Source organism: Marmota flaviventris, chromosome 1 (genome assembly GCF_047511675.1).
Source record: "Marmota flaviventris isolate mMarFla1 chromosome 1, mMarFla1.hap1, whole genome shotgun sequence".
Lineage (NCBI taxonomy): Eukaryota > Metazoa > Chordata > Mammalia > Rodentia > Sciuridae > Marmota > Marmota flaviventris.
This window is the reverse complement of record NC_092498.1, coordinates 138,421,507-138,446,425: the sequence shown is the minus strand read 5'-3', so window position 1 is coordinate 138,446,425 and position 24,919 is coordinate 138,421,507. Positions and strand designations below refer to the sequence as shown.

The window sequence follows — 24,919 nt, the reverse complement described above, 5'->3', positions numbered from 1 at the left end:
GGGCACTGGGGGTTGAACTTAGGGGCACTCCATAACCAACCTGTTTAAAAAAAATTATATATAGATATATTATATTTTAGTTGTTGATGGACCTTTATTTCGTTCATTTATTTACATGTGGTGCTGAGAATCGAACCCAGTGCCTCACACATGCTTGGCAAGTGGCAAGTGCTCTACCACTGAGCCACAACCTCAGATCCCATCCCCAACCCTTTTGATACTTTATTTTGAGGTAGGGCCTCACTAAGTTGCTCAGGCTGGCCTCAACCTTGCAATCCTCTTGCCTTAGCCTCCCAAGATTACAGGCATGTGCCACTCTGCCTGACAAAACTGATTGGGTTTATTTTTATTCACTCTTTTTCTCCCTGTCTTTGAATTTCATAATCTTTTTCTTTTTTTTTTTTGGTTCCAGGGATTTAATCCAGGGGTGCTTAACCACTGAGCCACATCCCCAGCCCTATTTTGTATTTTATTTAGAGATAGGGTCTCACTGAGTTGCTTAGCTCCTTGACATTTTGCTGAGGCTGAATTCATGATTCTCCTGTCTTGGTCTCCCGAGTCACTGGGAGTACAGGCAAGCACTACATGCCCGGCTCATAATCTATCTTGATCTGCAAGTTTATTATCAGTTCAAGTATCTGTTGAGCTCCTCTGGTGAATTTTTTAAGTTGTTGTGCTTTTCAATTGTAGGATTTCCATTTGCTTCTTTTAAATCAATTTTCTTTATCAACAGTCTCTATTTGATGCAGTCTTTCTTTACTGGATTTAATCAATATTTTTTTAGTTTTTTTTTTTTTTTTCTTCTTGTTCTTTTTTCTTTTTTGTACTAGAAATTGAACCCAGGGGCACTCTACCACTAAATTACATTCCCAGGCCTTTTTATTTTTATTTTGAGACAGTTTTGCAAAATTGCTGAAGCTAGCCTCAAATTTGCAGTCTGCCTACCTCAGTCTCCTGAGTTGCTGCGATTACAGTTGTATGCCACTTTGGCTGGCTCCTTTAGTTCCCTAATCTGTTGATAGTGACTACTTTTGTTTTTGTGTATTTAGTCTGACATCCAGTCACATAAAAGCAGTTTGTATTGGTATTACCTTCTCCCCCTCACCCACAAGGGTTGGGGTCATGCTTTTCCATGTCTTGTAATTTTTTTTGTTGAAAATAGATTATTACATTCATATGTGTTCATGTCCATATGTGTTGTGTGCCCCCACCCCATCTTGCCCCCAGTACTGGGGATTGAACCCAGGGGCACCTCAGCAGAGATAAGTCTCCAACCCTTTTTTAAAATTTTTAATTTTGAAACAACATCTTGCTAAGTTGGTAGGGCTTCCCTGAGTTGCTGAGGCTGATCTTGAATTTGCAATCCTCCTGCTTCAGCCTCCCAAATTGCTGGGATTACAGGCATGGTAAACCTGGCCCGGCTAGTCTTGCCTCTCTTAATGATGGTGTTAATGATAGTGTAATTTTACAAACCTAAGATGGAACACTAGTCACTAGGCAGTATTACTTGTGAGTCCACTATCTCTATGATGTCTGTGGTGCATGAATGTATTTATTTATTTTCATGTTTAATGGCTGTGGTTGACTTTAGTTAGTCCTATCCCTTCCCTGCCCCCTGTACTGTCAGCCTCTGCTGCCCCATCTGGGGCTCAGCCTTGAATGTGCCCACAATCGCTCCAGAATTGGTTTTGGCATGGATTTGTCTCTTCTTGATATCACCTAGCTGTTAAGCTACAGTAATTGTTAACTGATTATTATCTTGATCTTAATGATGACTTGGGCCATAAACTTCTTCACATTGATTTGATCAATTTTGAGCTCCTTTGAAGGGAGAGTTCCTAAAGTCAGTAATGAGATTGTTTTGATCTCTGGAGAAGTCTCAGCTGTCCTTCATTCTGGCCACAAAACTAGCCAACTTAGTTGAATTTATCTTCAGTGAGTCTACCAGGCTTCACTTTTTGTGTGTGTGTGATGAGGTACTGGTGATTGAACTCAGGGGCACTCAATAACTGAGCCACGTCCCCAGCCCTATTTTGTATTTTATTTAGAGACTCACTGGGTTACTTAGCACCTCACTTTTGCTGAGGCTGGCTTTGAACTTGGTGATCCTCCTGCCTCAGCCTTCCGAGGTTTCTCTCAAGTTGCTGGGATTACAGGCCTGTGCCATCATGCCCAGCAGCCTTTGCTTTTTTTTTTTTAAGCTTTATTTATTTATATTCTTTTATGTGGTGCTTTGGATTAAACTCAGTGCCTCACACCTGCTAGGCAAGTGTTCTACCTACCACTAAGCTTCAACCCTGGCCTCACCTTCCTTTGGGAAGACATTCTGAGCATTTTTCCCTCCCAAATTGTGATAAAATGCACATAATCTATACTATTGTAGCTACTTTTAAGTGTATTGAGTGGCATTAAATACATTTCACATTGTTGTGTCACCACCATCTGTTTGAATTTCCAAAACATTTCCATTATACCAAAAGAAACCCAGTAAGCAGTTGTTCCCTATTCCCCCCATTCCTGATCTCTAGCAGCTACCTTTCTATGAATTTGACTCTTCTCAGTATAAGTAGAATCTTATAACATTTGTCTTTTGTCTGTACTATCTAATTTAGTCTGTCTTCAAGATTTCTGCATATTGTATGTACCAGAACTTAATTTTTATGGCTGCATAATATTCTGTTGTACATACATACTATATTGTTTATTCACTTATTCATTAATAGATATTTGAATTGTCTCAACCTTTTTTTTTTTTTTTTGGCTATTGGGAATAATGCTGCTATGAACATGGGTGTATAATTTTATGTTTGAGTCTCTGCTTTGAATTCTTTCGGGTACATACTCAGAAGTAGAATTACTTGATCAAATGATCATTCTGTTTAATCTTTTGAGGAGCCACTGTACTTTGTTCTTATAGATATAACAGTACACAAGGATTCTGATTTCTCCACATCTTTGCCAACACTTGTTATTTCTTTCCTTCTTTTTTTTTTTTTTTTTCAAATGGTGGTACTGGGAATTGAACCCCAGTTCTAAGCTTGCTAGGCAAATGCTCTATAACTGAGCTACGCCCCCAGGTTATGTTTATTTATTTATTTATTTTTTAAAGAGAGAATTTTTTTAATATTTATTTTTTAGTTTTTTGGTGGACACAATATCTTTTTTATGTGGTGCCGAGGATCGAACCTAGCACCCTGTGCATGCCAGGCAAGCGCATTACCGCTTGAGCCACCTCCCCAGCCCAATGTTTATTTTTAATAATAGCTATCATAGTGGTTGTGAATAATATTCATTTTTTAGTTTTCAGCGGACACAACATCTTTGTTTGTATGTAGTGCTGAGGATTGAACCGCGGCCGCAGGCATGCCGGGAGAGTGTGCTACCGCTTGAACCACATCCTCAGCCCCTAAGCATCTTTTTGTATGCTTATTGACTATCTGAATGACTTCTTTATAGAAATAGATAATATTGAAATTTTTCATCATTTTTGAACTTTTTTATTGTTGAGTTTTAAAGTTTCTTTTTTATTTTGTTAAAGTATATTTTTAGTTGTAGCTGGACACAATATCTTTATTTGTGTATTTTTACATGGTTCTGAGGATTGAACCCAATGCCTCACACTCGCTAGGTGAGTGCTTTACCACTGAGCTACAACCTCAGCCCAAGTTTTAAGGTTTTTTTAAGAGACCTAGTCTCAGTATGTTACCCAGGCTGGCACCATATTCCTGTACTTAAATAATCCTCCTGCCTCAGCTTCCTGAATAGCTGGAACTACAGGCGAGCACCACTGTTTCTAGCTTAAAAGTTCGTAATTTTTGTGACGTACCATGCATCTATTTTTTTCCTTATGATTCCAGTGCTTTTTGGTGTTACAGTTAAGAAATAATGTCAAATTTAAGGTCATGAAGATTTTCCCAGTTTCTTCCTAAAAAATTATAGTTTTAATTTACATTCAGATCTTTTATCCATTTGGAGTTAATTATTGTATAATGGTATAAAGTGAGATTCAGCTTAATTCACTGTTTGATTTGAAAAGACTCCTTTCTTCCACTTCCATTTTTTTCATCTACTCTGCCATGGTGGGGATTGAACCCAGGGCCTTATGTGTTAGGTGAGCGCTAACTACTGGGCTATAGCCCTAATTATGTGTCTTTATAGATATACTTTCCTCTACATGTTTTTTCTTCTCTAAACATTTGTTATAGGAACTGCATCATTTTTTTAATGTGGGATTTACCACGTTGTGGATTCAACTATTGTATAACCTCATAGTATTAATTGATCTATTCTTTGTTCTCATGTTTCCTGTGAACTGATAAATCAGTAAGCTTGGTGAGATCCAGCCTCATATGCATATTGCATTTCATCAGAAGGCATTTCTTTTTTGTTTTTCTTAAGGGAGGTTGTACAAATGTAGAATGGTATGATGATCCCTTGCATACTTGTTACCCAACTTCAGCACTTACCAAGATGTGTTGGTTTTGCTTAATTTATTACCCATCCACTTCACCCCTTTTGTGTTATTTTCAAGCAAAATAAATTATTTTTTGTGTAAATTCCTTTCTCTTTCTGTTTTTAAATTTATTATTATTATTATTTTTTGGTATTGGGGATTGAACCTAGGGGCACTATACAACTGAGTTTTACCCCCAGTTTTTTTTATTTTTATTTATTTATTTATTGTACTAGGGAGTGAATCCAGGAGGGATTAACCACTAAGCCACACCCTCAGCCCTTTTCTGTATTTTCTTTATAGAGACAGGGTCTTAACTTTGAGTTACTTAGGGCCTCATTAAGTTGCAGAGGCTAGCTTTGATCTTCCCACCTCAGCCTCCCAAGCTGCTGGGATTACAGATGTGTGCCACCATGCCCAGCTTTTTAATTTTAATATTTATTTTTTTATTTGTAGTTGGACACAATACATCTATTTTATTTTTATGTGGTGCTGAGGATCGAACCCAGGGCCTCACACATGCTAGGCAAGCGCTCTACCGCTGAGCCACAACCCCCACCCCCAACCCCGGCTTTTTAATTTAATTTTGAGACAGGGTCTTGCTAAGTTGTAAATTTGTGATTGCTCCTACTTCAGCCTTCCAGGTCACTGGGATTATAGATTTGTGCCACTATACCTGGGTTTTCTTGTTTTTCATGCTAGGTATCAAATTTAGGGTCTCATACATGCTAGACAAGTGTTTTACCACTGAGCTACATCCCAGCCCCTAAATTTCTTTATATTTATTTGGTAGGCATTTTGAATCACTTAAATGTTATATTCAATAACTACTGAAAGAACAGAGTCCTGGTTAGTGGTGTTTTGTGATACCTGATCTATCCAGTCATTTTTAGGACTAGAATGTGATCTTGACCTTTTTTTTTTTTTTTTTTTTAAGTTGTAGATGAACACAATGTCTTTGTTTATTTTTAAGTATGGTACCTCATACTTGCTAGGCAAGTGCTCTACCACTGAGCCACAACCCTAGCTCTTGACCTATTTTGAGATTTAATATTTGTTGCAGGTTGAGCATCCCTATCAGAAAATGTGAAATCCAACATTCTGTAAGGTCTGAAACTTTTTAGGTTCTGCCATGGTGTTATGAGTGGATAATTCCATACCTGACTTCATGTGATGGATTGCAGTCAAAATGCAGGTGCACTGAAAATATTGTATAAAATTATCTTCAGCCCATGTGGGTAAGTTGTATGGAGCTGGGTGTGATGGACCACAGTTATAATTCCCACTACTTGGGAGTTGGAGTGAGGCAGGAGGATCGGTAGTTCCAATTCAGCCTTGCCAACTTGGTGAGACCCTGTCTCAGAATAAAATTTTAGAAAGGGCTGGGGAGGTATAACTCAGTGGTAGAGTGCTTACCTAGCATGAGTAAAACTGTGGACTCAATCCCAGTTTAAAAAAAAAGAAAAGATATATGAAACTGTAAATGAATATCTAAACTTGGGGCCCTTTCTCATGACATTTCCTTAAATATGCAAATATTCCAGTATCTGAAAAAATCTGGAATTGGAAACACTACTGGTCACAGTATTTCAGATAATGGATATTCAACTGGTATGTAAAATAGTAGTTTTCTTGGCCAGAAATAATACTGTTGAAGAAAATCAAAAGTAAATACATCTGAGTGGACCCCAAAACAGAGGGTGGGTGGGGGGAACAGTTTCAGGGAATGTTGCTTTGATATGGTAACATACCTCCTGGGTGTCTGTCAGACTCTGTGGATCAGTGAAGGTCAGTGGCAATCAGTGGTTTCTGTACCCTGTGCCACTTTATGCCTCTGTAAGTCTTTTATTGTTTTCCTCAGTGAACTATTTGTTCTACTAAGTAAACTGGTTTGTCAAACAATTGCTCTTTATTAGTCAAAGATGTAACTGTGTAATCAATTAAAAAGATAATGTGAGTTCTATAAATAAATATTATGTTTAGTCTCTTTGTAGGGGAGGCTACATGAGTTTAAGGACATTTTGACACTTCATGGCATTTGTTCAAGGTTTTGTAACTAGCTCTCAGCAACTACTAGGATAAGATAATCCTTCTAATAAGCAAAATTTAGCCATTTTAAGCTTTTCGGGTATGTACTACAAGTAAATAGGAGAGAAAACACTCAGTAAATTCAAATGATATTTGAAAAAGTATAGAACTTTAGTTAGGCTTAATTTCAGGGAGACAGCATAACCTAGAAATGGAAAGCCTGGGAATATAATTTAAGTATTATCTCTACTGCTCAAGAACTGAATGGATTTGGTTGAGATATTTAACTGCTTTATAGTTTACTATAAAACAGAGGTGGTAAATTAGACAAACACATGTGGAATCAAATTTAGATTTAATCAAATTTGATTAGATTTTGATAAAGTTCACATTCTTTCCTCTTTGTGCTCTTCCATGATCCATTGCCTGTTTTGTATCTCTGGGCTTCCCATAGTATCTAGTTCATAGGAAGTTCTACAAATGATAAATTATTAGTTATACTCCTTAGGTTTTAAGAATTTCTACGTTTGTACTTGGAAGAGGCAAAGAGTTATCACAATGTTAGAAGTGAAAGGAATTGGGCTGGGGTTGTGGCTCAGCCGCAGAGTGCTCGCCCAGCATGTATAAGGCCCTGGGTTCGATCCTTAGCACCACATAAAAATTAAATAAGTAAAATAAAGGTTTGTGTCTAATTATAACTAAAAAAATAAAAGGGCTGGGGATGTGGCTCAAGTGGTAGCGTGCTCGCCTGGCATACGTGCGGTCCGGGTTCGATCCTCAGCACCACATACAAACAAAAATGTTGTGTCCGCCGAAAACTAAAAAAAAATAAATATTAAAAAAATTCTCTCTCTCTCTCTTAAAAAAATAAATAAAATAAAATAAAAGGAATCTTAGATCATTTGGTCTTGACTATTATTTTCTAGGTGAAGAAACTGAGCAAGGTAGTAAGAGTTGGAGACCAAGCCAGAACTGGTGTCAGAGTTAAGATCTGTGTTACTATACTGGGAATGGCACCAGTCATATTGCTAGACTTTTTGGACCTAAATTGTTCTGGGCCCTGAATGTTTTAAATTTTGAGTGTTGTGATTATTTTATTAAAATGGGATTTCAGGGGCTGGGGGTGTGGCTCAAGCGGTAGCGCGCTCGCCTGGCATGCGTGTGGCCCGGGTTCGATCCTCAGCACCACATACAAACAAAGATGTTGTGTCTGCCGAAAACTAAAAATAAACATTAAAAAATTCAAAAAAAAAAAAAAAAAAATTTAAAATGGGATTTCAGTTCTATTTGATCCAGAGTGACTAGAGTTTATAAATTACGTAACATTTCATTTTACTGATTTTTAAAGTAATTTTTAAAAATTATTTCTAAGAATCCTAATCTTTTCCATTAAAATAAGCTTTAGGTTGTAACAGTTATATCTGTGTCTTTGAGTTCCACATTTGTTGATTCAAATAATGGTGTATCGAAAATATTTTGGGAAAAAAACTGCCATCTGTATTTAATATGTAAAAAAGTTTTTTCTTGTCTTAAACAATACAGTATAACTACTATTTAATGACATTTACATTGTATTTGGTATTTTAAGTAATCTAAAGATGTGTAGGTTCTATGCAAATACTACACCTTTTCACCTAAGGGACTTTAGCATTCTCAGATTTTGCTATCTCGGGTCTTAGAACCAATCTCCCAGGGTACCAAGGGACAAAAATGTTGTTTTATAATTAAATTTACTTGAAAATAGAGTTAACCTTACTGGAAACCTTGGCAACCAATTTTCCAAGGGAGGAAGTTGGAGGAGATATACTGGTTGCACAGATCACAACATGTTATTTAGAAGTAAAAGTGCTCTGGATGATTTAACTTAATAATATCATCCATTTTCAGAGGTGGGGGAAATTATGGTTACATAGTGTAACATATGTTACATATATTGGTTAAATCAGGAATGGTACCTGTATTTGCTTCTGAGTAGCTCTTTATAGCAGTGATTGGTTACTTTTGGAGTAAAGATTAGTATTAACTCAGGTTTAATGTTAGTTTTTTCTTCCAATAGGCTATCTTTATTTCGTTGATTAGATTTGATAAAGTTCACATTCTTTCCTCTTTGTGCTCTTTACCTACTGCCTGTTTTGTATCTCTGGGCAAGTAGAGCATAGAGAGCCATCCTTAGGCAGGCTTTTAGACTAAATAGTAGGTGAACTGTCTCCCCAATTAGCTTGTTCTTTGAGTAGAATTTATAAGGTATTTTAAATTTGAGGATATACTTCAGTTTTTTCAGTCTCTTGAGTTTAATAAAAATATATATTTAATCTTTTCAGAGGTCGAAACAATAGCAAAGGACTGCCTCAGTCTACGGTGAGTAACTTTAATGTTTGTAAAAAATTGTTGGCTAAAATATGACTTCTAAATATACATTAAAGGCCAAGGCAAAAAGCTTTTTTTCTTTATTGTTGGAAACCTTCCTAGATTAATATAGTATAGTACAAAATTATTGGTTATATGTGTTGTGTTTTGCTGATAACTGTGTATAAAGTGTAAAAATTGCATATGAATGATAATTTTGTCATAATAAGAATGTTGTTATTATTTTTTTTAAAGAATTTAACTTTTATTTATTTTTATGTGGTGCTGAGGATTGAACCTAGTGCCTCGCATGTGCTAGGCAAGCGCTCTGCCACTGAGCTACAGCCCCAGCCCTCATTTGTTCTTTTGTAAGTGACTAAAGGCAAATTGAAGCAATTAATCTCTAAAAGATAAGTAGAACACCAAGGGTGAAGTTTGGAAAGTTTTTTGGTGTGTTAGTCTACTTTTTGTCACTGTCACCAAAATACCCAACAAGAACAACTTTGAGAATGAAAAGTCTGTTTTGGCTCATAATTTCAGAGGTTTTGTCCTTGGTTGGATAACCAAATTGATGTAGGCCTGGGGTGAAACACAGCATCATAGTAGAAGTATGAAGGAGGAAAGTTATTCAATTTCTGGCAGCTGAGAAGCAGAGAGAAGACGGGAAAGGGACTCAGGGAAGAACCACTCTTCCAGGGCATGCCTCCCAATGACCCACATCTTATTTATCTTTTTTTTTTAATTTTTAAATATTTATTTTTAGTTGTAGTTAGACATAATACCTTTATTTTATTTATTTATTCGTAGCACTGAGGATCGAACCCAGGGCCTCACATGTACTAGGTGAGCGCTCTACTGCTGAGCCACAAACCCCAGCCTTATATATTTATCTTTATGTGGCACTGAGGATCGAACACAGTACCTCACCCATGCGAGATGAGTTTTCTACCACTGAACCACAACCCCACCCCCAACATTCAAGCTTTTTATTTTGAATTAATGAGCTATATATTTTTTAAACTCCTTTCATTTTTCTCCTTTGGAAAGGGCCTTCTGATCTTACCTTTAGGAAGCCAGTGGAATTTACATGGAACTGAAAAGCATAAGTTCTGTTTGATAAATAAGTTATCACTAATTTTTGAGTCACCCTGCCTTTATTAGACAGATTGACTTCATAAGGATCAGGAGAGCACAACTTACGTTATTATGTATTATGGGGTGGTGTGGTTGACCAGATGTTTAAACACTTGCATCGATTGATTCAGGTATGCAGAGAGAAAGTAGCCGGGGTTTTCCTCATTCCATTAATTTGTTATTTATTAAGAGTTATTTTACCCTTTTTAGAATATAGATAGGAGTGGTTTTTGTTTCGTTTTTGTTGTTGTTGTTTTTTGGTTGGTTTTTTATTTTTGTGGGCCTGTACATGCTAGGCAAGTGCTCTACTACTGAGCTATACAAATGCAGATAATTCTCTAACTGCCAGTGCAGTTGGACAGTAAAACAGTTCCATCACCCATCAAAATCCTTCATGCCACTTTGTTGAGAACCTTCATTTTCCAATCATTGATTTGCCTTCTGTCCTCATGACTTTATTTTTCCTCTTTTAGAGAGGTTTTTTTGTATCATGTATAAATCATGTTGTTAATTGCTATGTCTAACTTTACTGTTAAAAACCCTAACTTCTTCTTTAAGGAAGCAGAAGATTGTAGTAAACCAAATATTAATACATGTGAGGAGCTGTGAGGAGTTACCAGCAATCTAAAGAATTTGTAACAAAATGTTCACTTTAATGTATATGGAAGTGTAAATACTAATTTATAATATTGTTTTTTAATATTTCAGATTTCTTTTGATGGAATCTATGCAAATATGAGGATGGTTCATATACTTACATCAGTTGTTGTAAGTTATCAGATTGTTGGGAATAGATTGCTTTGGGTGTAGAATAAAGTAATTTCATGAAGTTAAAATGTAGATAAATGATTGTCAAAGTACATTTGTTGGGTCATATTTGATCAAGATGATTTAGGAAAAAAATACATTAGAACTCTTTATGTAATCTATTGTAACTGTAAACACGTTCTTGTTAGCACTGTATAAAATAATATTTGTAGTTAATTATCTGTTGTGTATTATTTTATCTGATATAGGTGGGATCAGATGTATTTAACTTGAATATTTATAAATTTATACTGTAAACTCTGAGTCTTCTGAAGAATTTTGAGATTCCAATGTATTGTTAATGTTCTGAAATTTTTATTGTTTGCCAGTGAATAGCTAGTATTGAATAAAGCCTAATGAATTATGAAACATAAAATGAAGACACATATCCCTGATGATGGTAGTACTGTTTCTTTAAAAAATTAATTGTCTGTTTTTAGGGATCCAAATGTGAGGTACAAGTGAAAAATGGAGGTATTTATGAAGGAGTTTTTAAAACATACAGTCCTAAGGTAATTATTTATTTCTTTTTTTTATTAATGTAAATCAACTATTATTTGTTTGTATTACTGCCTGAGCAGTGTCTATTGAATTCTGATTAGCAAATTTGTAGTTACGAAGTGAGCGTATTTATCATGATTAGCTTCATATGGTAGTTCTTAAAAAGAAAAACATTTTCATGCTCAGTGTATTTTGATTTTGCTGTAAAGTTTCAAATACCAATTATTTTAATGACCAGAGTGCTCAAAAGAGCAACTTATAGATTTAAGGGTATTTTTTTCTACAGTTCAAAGGATTGAACTAATGGCTTTGTGCATGCTAGGCAAGTGCTCTACCACTGAGCTATGTACCCAGCCCTTTTTATTTTGAGGCAAAGTTTCATTAAATTGTCTAGGCTGACCTCCAACTTGCCATCCTCATCCCTCAGCCTAAGTTGCTGTGATTACAGGTGTGCGCTACCACATCTGACTTGATTTGATGGAAAATACAATAGACCACATATTTTAAAAAGGGCATGATTCTTTTCTTTTTTAAAAAAATCTATTTTTATCTATCTATCTATCTATCTATTTATTTTTATGTGGGCCTGTACATGCTAGGCAAGTGCTCTACCACTGAGCTATACCCTCAGCCCTCCAAAATGCATATAATTCTGTAACTGCCAGTGCAGTCGGACAGTAAAACAGTTCCATCACCCAGGATCGAACCCAGGTCCTCACACACATGAGGCAAGCACTCTACCACTGAGCTACAACCCCAGCCAATGATTATTTTCTTAAAGTAATTATTTTTGCCAAAGACATAAAAGAAATAGCACTTTCGTGAATTTAAGGGACTTCTATCAAATTTTTTCCATAAGTGTTTTAAATATTTACTCATGTTTTTCATTTTAGTGCGATTTGGTACTTGATGCTGCACATGAGAAAAGTACAGAATCCAGTTCGGGGCCAAAACGTGAAGAAATAATGGAGAGTATTTTGTTCAAGTGTTCAGACTTTGTTGTGGTACAGTTTAAAGATATGGACTCCAGTTATGCAAGAAGAGGTGGGCTTTGGTTTTCTAAATATGCTTCCCGGTTTATTAGATTTATTCCAACAATGATCTCTATAGTGATCATATAGACATTTTTTTCAAAACAAAATATATGCTATCTAGTATATGACTAAGATGGGTTGGGTTTTTTTTTTTTTTGTCTTTTAAGAACAATGGAACTTTGAATCCATTTTTGTTGGAAAAATGCTCAAAATTTTGGAGAACAATTATGTGGGTATTTCAGTAGCAAATATTGAGTTCATGTTCTGTAAAAAATTAATTTGGAAAGTATTTTCTGCAGTTTCATAGTCAAAAATGCTACTGATATTCAGTTCAGTTGAAAATTCTTGTTCCATTTGGCCAATGATGCTTTAATTTATAAGTAGACCTATAAATCTGTAAGGAAATCAAAACAGGGATATAGAAGAAAGGCAGAGATCTGTGGATAGAAAATAATCATTTAATGAAGATGAAAAAAGGTATAGAACATTCCTGTTTTAAGAATTTAAGATATTATGTACTTATTAAAATTTAGTTTATTTCAGCGTTTATTGAGGAGGAACATGAAGGAGTCGCTGCCCTTCATTTGGAGAGCATACTCTGCAGTGCTGAGTGTTCATTAACATGGTGAATGGCACTTGAGCAATTTTGGACTTGGTTCTGAAATTCTTTAATTAAAATAGTCAAATGTAAAATTCTTCAGCAGATTGTAATTCATTACAATTTGGTTTTCATGATTCAGTCTATACCAAACACTCTTTTCGTTGTTGTTGTTGTTGAGCTGATTTTTCTACACTGAAACTATAAAGCACAGGAAGTTAAAACCTTTCTTTTAACAAGGTTCTCACCTATTAGCTTGCTTTTTCAGAGGCTAGCAACAGTAGGCACTCTGTAACTGCTTTGAAATGCTGATGGAAAGTGCAGTGTTCCATTTTTAATCTTCTCAAATGTTTGCATCCCTTAGTGGGGGCTGGGGAGGGTTGTGGGGGGCTGGTACTGGGAATTGAACTTGGAGGCACTTAACCACTGAGCCACATCCCCAGCCCTATTTTGTATTTATTTAGAGACAGGGTCTCACTGAGTTGCTTAGTGCCTCCCTGAATTGCTGAGGCTGGCTTTGAACTTTTGATCCTCCTGCCTCAGCCTTCCAAGCTGCTGGTGTTACAGGTGTGTGCCACTGTGCCAACTCCTGGTTCTTTTTCAGTTTAATTTGAGACAGGATGATCAGGCTTGCGCTACTGTGTGTGACTGTAGAGGGACACTTTTGAAAGTGTTCAGTATGCTCTTAAAAAGGTAGATATATTTTGCTATGTGCTAAAATGATTATTTTCTTTATAAAATGATTGTTCAACTGAATATCAGTATTATAGTTTCAGGTATTTTATTTAAAAACTGTGGTGGTTTAGTGAATTGTACAGTTGTATCCATCTAGTACATAGCATCCTGAAATAGTGTTGTTATGTCTTTAAGTTTTCACATCTTTTAATCCAGGTTCTCAGGACTACTCTGGCAGAAGTTGCTCACTATAAAATAAAATTTCTAATCTGGATATTATCAGAATGTTGACATCCCTTTTAGAGTTATTAATGGGATAGTTCATTAATGGAAAACATGAAGGCACTTAGTTCTGCTTTTAGATTTACCTTATTTTGTATTAGAGACTTAGATTTCTAGCCTCCTGGAATAAGGCAAGGTAGGATTTAACCAATGCTTGTTAATGCCGTATCACAAAGTTTTTAAGTGTCCAGTTTTCACCTGTAGAGATTCTAATTTAATTATTAACTTGGCTGGGATGTTGGGCATGTGATTATGAAGTGCAGTAGGGGATATGAACCATAGGTTTATGAGATTATAGTATTAGTCTGTTCTGTGGGTCTTGGACTTTTGTTCTTTTTTTTATTGCCTTTCAGTGCCCTTTCTGTCTCAGAAAGGAGGATTATCTTCAGTAGTCTTTGCTGCTATTGTGCAATACTAATATTCTACATCTTTTTTTTTTTAATTTTTAAAAAGTTATTTTTAGATATACATGACAATAGAATGACATTATACGTACATGGAAGTATAACTTATTCTACATCTTAAATAGACAGATGGATTGAATTTTTTAAGGATTAATAGAAATTAGTTGGGCATGGTGGTACATGCCTGTAATTCTAGGTAGTTGGTAGCTTGAGGCAGGAGGACCTCAAGTTAGGGTCTCAAAAAAAAAAAAAAGGTAGGGGGTTTGAGATGTAGCTCAGTGGTTCAGTGCTCACTACTACCTCCGCCCCCACTCTCATACAAATAATAATAAATAAAAAATAATAGAAGTTAATGAGTGCTAAAAACCCAAAATAGTTAAGCTTACCATTATGTACAACTATAATGCATCAATATAAAGTGTGGAAAAATAAAAGTGAAATATTTGTAGCTTCCTAAAGAAGAGGGAAATGTATTTCCTTTCTGTGCTTTGTCTTACAATTCTCTTCTGTAACAATACTGTCAAAATCTTAAGGTCAGTAATATTTGTGTGCGTATTCTGTGTGTTAGACCTTGCGTCAAATACTTTATATGTATTTTCTTAATTTAATCATCACAACTTATTTCTTAAGTGGATATGATTAGTATCCACATGTTGTAGATGAGGAAACAGACATTCTTAAGTAATCTGGCCAAGTGAGCATACAAATCCTTCTCTCTCTCTCCTGGGGATTGAACTTGGGCACTCAACCACATCTCCAGTCCTATTTGATTGATTGTACCAGGGATTGAATCCAGGGACACTTGACCACTGAGCCACATCCCCAGCCCTATTTTGTATTTTATTTAGAGGGGGGTCTCACTGAGTTGCTTAGCACTTTGCTTTTGCTGAGGCTGACTTTGAACTTCCGAGCCTCATCCTGCCTCAGCCTCCCAAGCCTCTGGGATCACAGGCATGCGCCACCATGCCTGGCCAAATCCTTCACTTTAACTCCAGTTGATGTGCTTAATTCTTGTGACAAGAATTACATGGTCTGATTTTTTTTTTCTTTTTTTGGGGGGCGGGGTACCAGGTATTGAACTCAAGGGCACTCAACCACTGAGCCACACCCCTAGACCTATTTTTGTATTGTATTTAGAGACAGGATCTTATTGCTAGGATTACAGGCATGTGCCACCATACCTTTTTTTTTTTTTTTAACTGAGCTGTTTGCTTTATTAATCTGTGCTAATTAAAGGATTTCCCTTCAAATAAAGCTAGTTAAAAAAAAAATACTAAAGCAACATAAGAAGACAGCTTTGTATTATTCAGGATTCTTTTCCTTGGCCAAGTGACTGAGGCAGGAGGAATTTCAAGTTGCCAGCCTCAGCAACTGATGAGACCCTGTCTCCAAAAAGGTCTGGGAATGTGGCTCACGGGTAAAGCGCCCTGGGTTCAATCCTCGATACCGAAAAAGAAAAGAAAAGAATTTAATGTTTTTGGTTTTATTATTGAGGAATTCTTTTTAAGTAAGTAAGGTCTACATGGCTTTTAAATTCTTGAAGCTAACTTCATTAATTTCAAGAAATTAAAAAAGTCATACTCATGAATCTATACAAATGAATAAGGCTTAGAAATAGTCTATATCTTCATTATAATACAATGAACAAATTTCCTTTGATCTCTTGAATGTTATTTATGTACCAGTTTGACATGTGGACAAAATGAAAGTAGCAGTCAGGCACAGTGGCGCACTCCTGTAATCCCAGTGGCTCGGGAAGCTGAGGCAGGAGGATCACAAATTCAAAGCCAGCCTCGGGCCCGGGGTTGTGGCTCAGTGGTAGAGCGCTTGCCTAGCATTTGTGAGGCACTGGATTTGATCCCCAGATCCCCAGCACCACATAAAAATAAAATAAAGGTATTGTGTCCATCTACAACGCCCCGCCTCCCCCAAAAAAAGAAAAAGAAAAAAAACCAAACCAGCCTCAGCAACATAGCAAGGCCCTCTGCAATTTAGTGAGACTCTGTCTCTAAATAAAATACTGCTGGGGCTGGGGCTCAGTGGTTAATGCCCTAGGTTCAAATCCCTGGTCCTCTCCACCTCCTCCCCCAAAAAATAAAAATGAAAGTAGCTTTTCTTATCAACTGTAAATCCCTTTAGCACACATATAATTGAACGGCCCATAAGATTATCATTGGAAAATTAATTTATGTTTTATACTTTATTTAAATTCTAGTGCAGGCAGATTCTGAATACTCTGATTTTTTTTCCTCTACATTTTTTCATCTGCTTTATAGGACATTTGGCTGCCTTTGTCTCTGTATCTTTTTATCTTGAAGTTGACCTGTTATCTGTGCTTGCTATTTATACTTTCTAGTATTTCCCTCCCTTTTTTCCTGCTCTTCCAGTTGTTCCCCCAGCCCCATTTTTTTTTTTTTTTTGAGGATCAAACCAAGGGCTTCACACATACAAATAAGCATAAGCTGTCCCGCTGAACTATGCTCCCAGCCCCCTTGTGCTCTTTTATTCATGTTGTTTTTTATTTAATTATGCTGACTCAGTTATATTGTAGTTCTCTTGCTTCTCCTTTCTTGTTCTTCCTACTGCTTCATTTCCTTGTTAGTGCTCTTAGCCTACATAATAGCAAACAGATCTACTTATCAGTAAATAACATTTTGTTGTAACACAGCTAAGTTCATTCGATGGCTGCTTTTATACCATGGGGATAGAGTTGGGTCATTGTAAAGGACTATAGGACTTGCAAAGCCAAAAAAATTTTACAGAAGATTTTGTCAACCCTTGGCCTAGATCATTTTTCCTGCTGCATTGGGGCTATTAGGGCTGATGAAAAGTACATGTTATACTGATATTGGTGAAATAACAAAACATGCTTTTTCCCTAAATTCATGGTTCTAAACTCATAATATTTATAATATATTTATGTACTACATGATGTTTATAATACTATATATGTTTCTTATACTATGTAGTCTCATTGGATCTTTGGATTCCCTATTTATGACTATCCTAATTGGATTTAGTCCAAAGAGTACTTTTTTTTTTTTTTTAAGGTGCTGAGGATTGAACCCAGGGCCTTACCCATACTAGATAAGCTCTCCATTGCTGAGTTATATGCTATACCCTAACCCCTAAAAGAATCACTTTTACTTACCAGACTCTGTCACATTTAGTGAAAAATCAATATAATAAGAAAATTGGTTAATGGAAATTATATCCATTATTAATTATCCTCTCCCTCCCCATCTACAAATTTGTCTTCCTTCTTATTTTCATTATTTTCTTTTCTCTGGTTTTAGTAACAAGAATGTTTAATCTCAACATTGTCATTATTCCCTTTATTTTGTTCCTTTTTTTTACCTTTTTTTTTTGGTATGTCCTGTTACTGGACTCTTGAACCTCTTTTTTTCTGCTTACTTCTTCTCTTCAGACTAGAAACCTACTGAAGCCCCTTTCATCCTAAAAAAGGATCCATCTTAATCCTACACGCTGAGGTTTGAGGAACCTCTAAGTGCCAGGTCCTTTAGACTTCTTTTCAGTCTTCACTACTGTGCTTGATACTATGGACTGCAATTTCTTTCTGAGGCTACTTTTTTGTAATTTCTAGTATTCATTGATCATTCCTTTCCTGCCTCATTCCTGTGCTTCTTTTCCTTCATACTGCTCTTGAATGTGTTTTGTGTTCCCAGTGTTTTCATTCTGTGCCCACATGACACTCATTTATATGTGCTGTCATGATTTTATGCCACATGGAAGATCCTTCCTCAGCATTTCTGTATCATGGCCCATATGCCAGGTATGTTATAATTTTGTTTCTCTCTCTCTCATTATACTTTGTTTCTTGTGTTTGAATACTTTATTTATTTGTTTGTTTGGGGCACTGGCACTTAACCACTGAGCTATATCCCCATCCCTTTTTATATTTTACTTTGAGGCAGGGTCTTGTTAAGTTGCTTAGGGCCTTGATAAATTGCTGAAGCTGGCTTTGAAATCATGAGCCTCCTGTCTCAGCCTCCCGCCTCAGCCTCTCGAGCCCTTGGTATTACAGGTGTGAGCTGCTGCACCTGGCAACTTTTTAATTCTGATGGCCTCGTATAATATTTTGTAATGTTGTATGGTCTCACTATAAATGTCTTTGAATAAATTAAATTTGGGGTCGTAGGACTGGGGTTGTGGCTCAGTAGTAGAGCAATTACCTAGCATGTGTGAGGCATTGGGTTCAATTGTCAACACCACATATAAATAAATAAAAATAATTTTTTAAAAAATTGGGGGTCCTAATTTTTTTTTTATCTCCCCCCTTTTGTGGCCCTGAGGGTCCAACTCAGGGCCTCAGTCATGACAGGCAAGTGCTCTACCATTGAATCTCTCAGCCCTCTTAACATGTTTTTTAAAATTTTTATTCTTTTTAGTTGTAGATGGACACAGTGCCTTTATTTATGTATTTATTTTTATATGGTGTTGAGAATCAAACCCAGTGCCTCACACATGCTAGGCATGTGCTCTACCACTGAGCTACAGCCCCAGCCTGTCTTAACATGTTTTTAAAGAAGCGCTATTTTATGTAAGGGATGAGAAAGCGCTAAGCAGTCTTATAAATATAGCTGTCTAACAAATACTTATTGAATTTTGTTTGGAGGATGTTTATTGTTATGTTATACAGAAATTTATTTTGGTGTTGGGTACAGTGGCACTTGCTTTTCATGCCAGTGACTCAAGAGGTGGAGGCAGGAGCATTGCTAGTTCGAGTTCTGCCTCAGCAATTTAGCAAGAACCTGAGCATCTCAGCAAGATTCTGTCTCAAAAAATAAAACGGTGTATGGGCTGGGGTTGTGGCTCATTGGCAGAGTGCTTGCCTAGCATGTGTGAAGGTTCAATTCTCAGCATCACATATCAATAAATAAAATAAAGGTTCATTGATAATTAAAAAATATATATATATTTATTTATTTATGTTTGAAGTACCCCTGGGTTCAATCCTCAGTATCAAAAAACCAAAAAAAAAAAAAAAAAACACCCCAAAACTATATTGGATCTCTTAAGAGAACCTTGTAAGACTGTATAACTTTACCTTTAATAAAACACACACACACACCCCTTTAATTTCATAGTGTTCATGGTTCCCTGAGGGAGTCTGTGTACTCCTTGTTAAAAAGCTCTGCTCTAGCAGAATACAACAGTCACTAATATGGCAATATGTAAAAACATGGATGTGTAACCGATGTGATTCTGCAATCTGTATATGGGGTAAAAATGGGAGTTCATAACCCACTTGAATCAAATGTATGAAATATGATATGTCAGGAGCTTTGTAATGTTTTGAACAAACAATAAAAAAAAAAACTCTGCTCTAGCATTTTCATAGTTGCAGATACCAAAGTTGAAAGAATTCAAGAAAAATAGAATGCTGGACTTAGTGGCATTGAATTCCAAATACATCCAAAGATGTGAAGAGTTGAATGGATTGTAGCAGTAGTTGGACAAAGTTGAAGGAAATTGAAGTGTGAAGGTATAATTAAAGTGAAAGGGGCTGTGGCTGTGGCTCAGTGGTAGAGCACTTGCCTAGCATGTATGAGGCACTGGGTTTGATCCTCAGCAACATATAAAAATAAAGGTATTCTGTTCATCTACAACCACAAAGGAAAAAAAACACTTTTTTTTTGTAAGTGAAAAATAAATTTCTACTAATTGTTTTATTCTGGTGCTTTACTTTCTTTCTTTCTTTTCTTTTTTTTTTTTTTTTGGTAGTGCTGAAGATTGAACCAAGGGCCTTGCACATTCTTGTATTTTTGTTGTGATTGACTTTTTTGGTACTAGGGATTGAGTCCAGGGGCACTTAACTACTGAGTCAAATCCCTAGCCCTTTTTATTTTTTGAAACAGGGACTCACTAAATTAAGGGTCTTGCTGAGTTGCTAAGGCTGGCTTTGAACTTGGGATCCTCTTGCCTTAGCCTCCTGAACCACCGAAATTAAAGGCCTACACCACTTTGCCCAGCTACTGTTATGGTTTTTTTGACTTGATAGGGCAATCAATAACAGAAGGATCTCTTCTGAAGTGTATGGCATTAGAAATGCCATTTCAGTAATCTAAGGACGAGGCAAATCCCAGAGCAGATTTTAGCCTGGGAAGTTTTGGATTCTGAGGAATCCAAACATGTTCTACATTCACTGATGGATGGTGCTCTACTAGGGTGGGCAGGCCATAATGCTACAACTGAGGAGGCACATTATTGAAACTAAGAGTGCCTAGGCCCCGTAGAGGGACAGGAAGTACTAAAGTTGGTCAGGCAGTCACCTCTTACGTTACGCAATGGTCAGGATGGGCATCCTGTCTTTTGAGGTTGCCTGTGGTAGATAGGCCCAAAGGGATGTGATGAATTTATAGGTAGCCTGTGGCAAGGAATGAGAGTTGGCTTGGGAGTTGCCATTCTAGTAAGCAAGCTTTAAATAAATTTCAGTGATAAAATATTCTTCTGTTAAAATTGAATTGTAGGGCTGGGAATATATCTCAGATGGTAGAGTCTTGCCTCACATGCATAAGGCCCTGGATTCAGTCCCCAGCATCATATGTACAATTTTAGAGCATATAGAAATTTTCTGCTGTTTTTCAAGTCAGAGCAGTGAATCCAAACAAGACAAAAAGCAAAGAAAAACCTATGTCATACAGTAGAGATTTATTTGGACACACAGTGGAAAAATATTGCTTAGTATCAGTGAGAGTAAGGTGGCCTGGTCTAAGACATATGGAAGCTACTGATTTTTCATAACAGTCATAATCAGCTAAACAACAATAAAGAAAAATATTCACAGTAGGAACAGAATTTAAGGTGGAAAATTTTGAATACTATAAAATGGGATGTCAGAATGTGACTCAGTGGTGGAGCATTTGTGATACCCTGGGTTTGATCCTTAGCACTGAGAAAATGAAAAGCATTATATAAGTTGCTCTGCTTAAAGAGAGAAACACGCTTTGTGCTTTGAATGGAAATATTTTATTACTATGAAGTTGTTGGTTCTTCTCAGAATAATCTCTAAAGAGAGTAGCTCCATTTTTGTAGAAATTGACAGTGTGATTCTAAAGTTTATGGGGTTATAGGTATTACCAGGAATTTTGAAGGTTTTTTTTTTTTTCTTACAGGATTCAGGGCGAAATACTAAATACTAAGATGTATTAGAATTAAAGCATAATTGTAATAAAGGCAAAGAATAACAAATCCAAAACAGACTAAATTTGTGGGGGTATTTTGTTAATATATTATGAAGGTAGCACTTTAAATCTGGAGTAAGATAAATTATTCAGTAAAGGATGTTTGCACAATGTGGGGGAAATCAATTTCCTACTTCACAGTGATCATCAAAATAAAACTCAATTAGGGGCTGAGGTTGTGGCTCAGTGATAGAGCACTTGCCTAGCACGTGCGAGGCACTGGGTTTAAGCCTCAGCACCACGTAAAAAAATAAATAAACAAATAAATAAATGGATAGTTTTATTTTTTTTTTAAATAAAGCTCAATTAGAGTGAAGTATCGAAAAACCCTCAAAGCTAGCTGGGCATGGAAGTGCACACCTGTAATCACAATGACTCAGGATGCTGAGGGAGGGGGATTGCAAGTTTTGGGGTATTTTTTACCCCCCAGTATTTATTTTTTAGCTGTAGTTGGACACAATACCTTTTATTTACTTTATGTGCTGCTGAGGATCAAACCCAGGGCCTAACATGCTAACATGCGTGGCAAGTGCTTTTACTGCTGAGCTACAATCGAAGCCCAGGGATTACAAGTTTGATGCTAGCCTCAGAAACTTATTAGTAGGTTCAATCCCTGACACCCTCCCCATTATCCCCCAAAAAGAAAGAAAAAAAAAAAAAAAACCCAAATTATAGAAATACTAGAGCACATTTATGTATTTGTATAATTTTGAGTTGGGAAGAGCCTTTAGAAAAGAAAATTGTAATGTCAAAGATTGGTGTGTGTATTATGATTATAAAAAGCTAATTAGATATGTGCAAAGTAGTATATATTCCATTCATTTTAGAAGATGTGCTACAGATTGGCAAAAATAGAATAAAAGCTTTACAAATAACTGGTGTTCATGCAGAAAAGTAATATACTGCAGTAGTAAGCAAAGTAGTGTAGTTTCAAAGCAGTGGAATATGATTTTTTTAATCTCTCAACTTGATGGATGGTAAAAGTGAGAAAGATTAATCTACCTGGTGATAGTACAGGAATTAGAAAATGCACTTACACCCTGAACTCCTTAGTAGGTGAATAATTCAGATGAATCCAGTTTTCAGTAGACAGGTTTTATTTATTTATTTTTTTCTCTTTCCTTACACAGTCTCAGTGGAGTCTTAGTAACAAAACTAAGTAATGAAAGAATGTGGGTTAATTGTCTTAATTTTAATTTTGGTTCTGTCTAACTGCAAATGTAATTAATAGCCTTTTTATCCAGATTTCAGTTCTGGCAAAGAGTATTAAATGAGCATGTGTACCTGAACAGTTGTGATTTTATGTTAGAAATGAAATGTCTGAATCTTGTTTTCTATATTTGCTAGGGAGATAGAAATGTGTTTGTACAGCTGTAAGAATTGGAACTCATGTCTAATTTTACTTTCCTTAACCTGTTCTGGAACACTTTTTTTTTTCCCCAAATATTTTCACTTGTAGATGGACACTGTACCTTTATTAGATTGATTTATATGTGGTGCTAAGGATCGAACCCACTGCCTCACACATACTAGGCAAGCGCTCTACCACTGAGCTATAACCCCAGCTCTGTGGAACACTTTTGCCTGAAAGTTTGAGAGTAAATTGTAAAAGAGTGATGTGGTTGGCTAGCACTATTGACATTTTAGGTTCTGTATCCTATTCTTTGACTCCTAAATATTCCTGAATTTACTTTTTTGTCCTATTTCTCCCTCCCCTTAAATTTAAATACCTGGGATTGAACCCAGGGCCCAGTGTACATTCTGCCACTGATCTGCATCCCCAGCCCCCCCCCCCCCCTTTTTTTAAGTTTTACTTTTTAGTTGTTGATAGACCTTTATTTTATTTATTTATATGCAGTGCTGAGAATTGAACCCAGTGCCTCACACATGCCAGGCAAGTCCACTATTGCTCAGCCCTAGCCCCAACCCCATGTTTTTATTTTTTAATTAGAGGTAGGTTCTGGTTAAGTTGTCCAGGTTGGCTCTGAGCTTTCGATCCTACTGCCTCAGCCTCCCAAGTCACTGAGATTACAGGCAGATGCCATCATACCCTGCTAGAATTGCTTTGTTTTCCTTTAACTTTTGAATTGAAAATCATACCTTTTGAAAAAATAGGCTAATTTCAGAGAGCATCCTTCCTCGAATTTCTTTTGATCTTTTTTGGAGATAATGTGGGAATTGGAAATCTTTTATTCTGAGGAATCGTTCACTTTTTTAAATACCACAAACTGCATGAAGTAGGTTTCCATAGTATGTCTTGGTTTTATTACTTTTATTTCATTCAGGCTTTATTGTAGAATTTTGTGTATAGTTGATTCTGTGAAGCCAATACTCTACTCACATTGTTCAAAGAAACCTGGGTTGTGGCTTTACAATTTTAAAAATATGTATATATTTAGTTGATTTTTTTAAAAGTCATATTCACTTCATTTTAAGTGATACCATTTTAGAATAATTTCAGCTCAAATTTTAGTTTAGCTTATTTAGGTTTAAAATGTTAAATTACTAATTACAGTGCCATTATGTTATATTGATGAATCAAGGTGATATAACTCATCTTAAAAACACTTTCCTTTAGGGGCTGGGGATGTGGCTCAAGTGGTAGCATGCTCGCCTGGCATGCGTGAGGCCCAGCATTGATCCTCAGCACCACATACAAACAATGATGCTGTGTCCACCCATAACTAAAAAATAAATATAAAAAAAAGAAAAAAAAAAAAAAAACACTTTCCTTTAAATTTTAAGTAAATAATCCAATATGCACATCTCATGGATTTTATTACTAGGGAAAATAGATCTACTGCTTTTTTATTAGGTAGAATGTTTGTCTCTCAAAGATTTAAAAATTTTTACCTTACTTTATCATAATATTTTGAAATTTAATCATTTACATAGGAAGAAAATTATCTTTCTCTGTTATTCGTGCCTTTTGGTGCAAATTGGTACTTCCTAGAGAGAACTACTGTCTGGAAGCACTTGGATGGAAGGATGCTGGGGATGAAACCCAAGGCCTTGAGCATGTTGTTAGGCAGCCCACTTTATTGTACCCTTAGACCCTAAGCATTTTTTAAGCTTCCAATCAAATATCCTATCATCTGAAAAGTTAGTTTGGTCCTTTACTTTGGGGATCCTGTGCTGCCTTGAACTTACTGCATAGTACATTGATCGAGATTTTTGTCCTGTTTCCTAGTCAGATTCTAGGCTTTTCCCTTTGGCTCCATAAGAGAAGCAGAGACACTTTAAAATGGCGTATTGTATTTTTAAAGAGAATAGCATATTGGGGTTGCTTTTCCATATCAATTGATTCTTTCCTGACTTTGGTCAAATGGCTATCTAGGTCAGATCTGAGAAAGGAGTAAAACAGAAAGATTCTGTTGGTTTGATTTGATTCTGACTAGAAAACAATAAGTTTTTTTGAAATACATCAGTTGCTTCTTGCTGTGTCAGGAGAC

At 36.2% G+C, this 24,919-nt stretch overlaps 1 protein-coding gene across 6 annotated transcripts in view; it reads left to right on the top strand.

Annotated features, from left to right (window-relative positions):
* The window catches only part of Atxn2 (ataxin 2), a 108,097-nt gene that overhangs the window by 33,305 nt on the left and 49,873 nt on the right, over positions 1 to 24,919 (top strand). For all 6 annotated transcript variants that reach the window (XM_034636777.2, XM_034636778.2, XM_071616868.1 and 3 more), the window contains exons 2-5: positions 8,803 to 8,839; positions 10,670 to 10,729; positions 11,209 to 11,280; positions 12,163 to 12,313. In XM_034636777.2, coding sequence (XP_034492668.2) covers positions 8,803 to 8,839; positions 10,670 to 10,729; positions 11,209 to 11,280; positions 12,163 to 12,313 — 320 coding nt within the window. The remainder of the gene's footprint in view (positions 1 to 8,802; positions 8,840 to 10,669; positions 10,730 to 11,208; positions 11,281 to 12,162; positions 12,314 to 24,919) is intronic.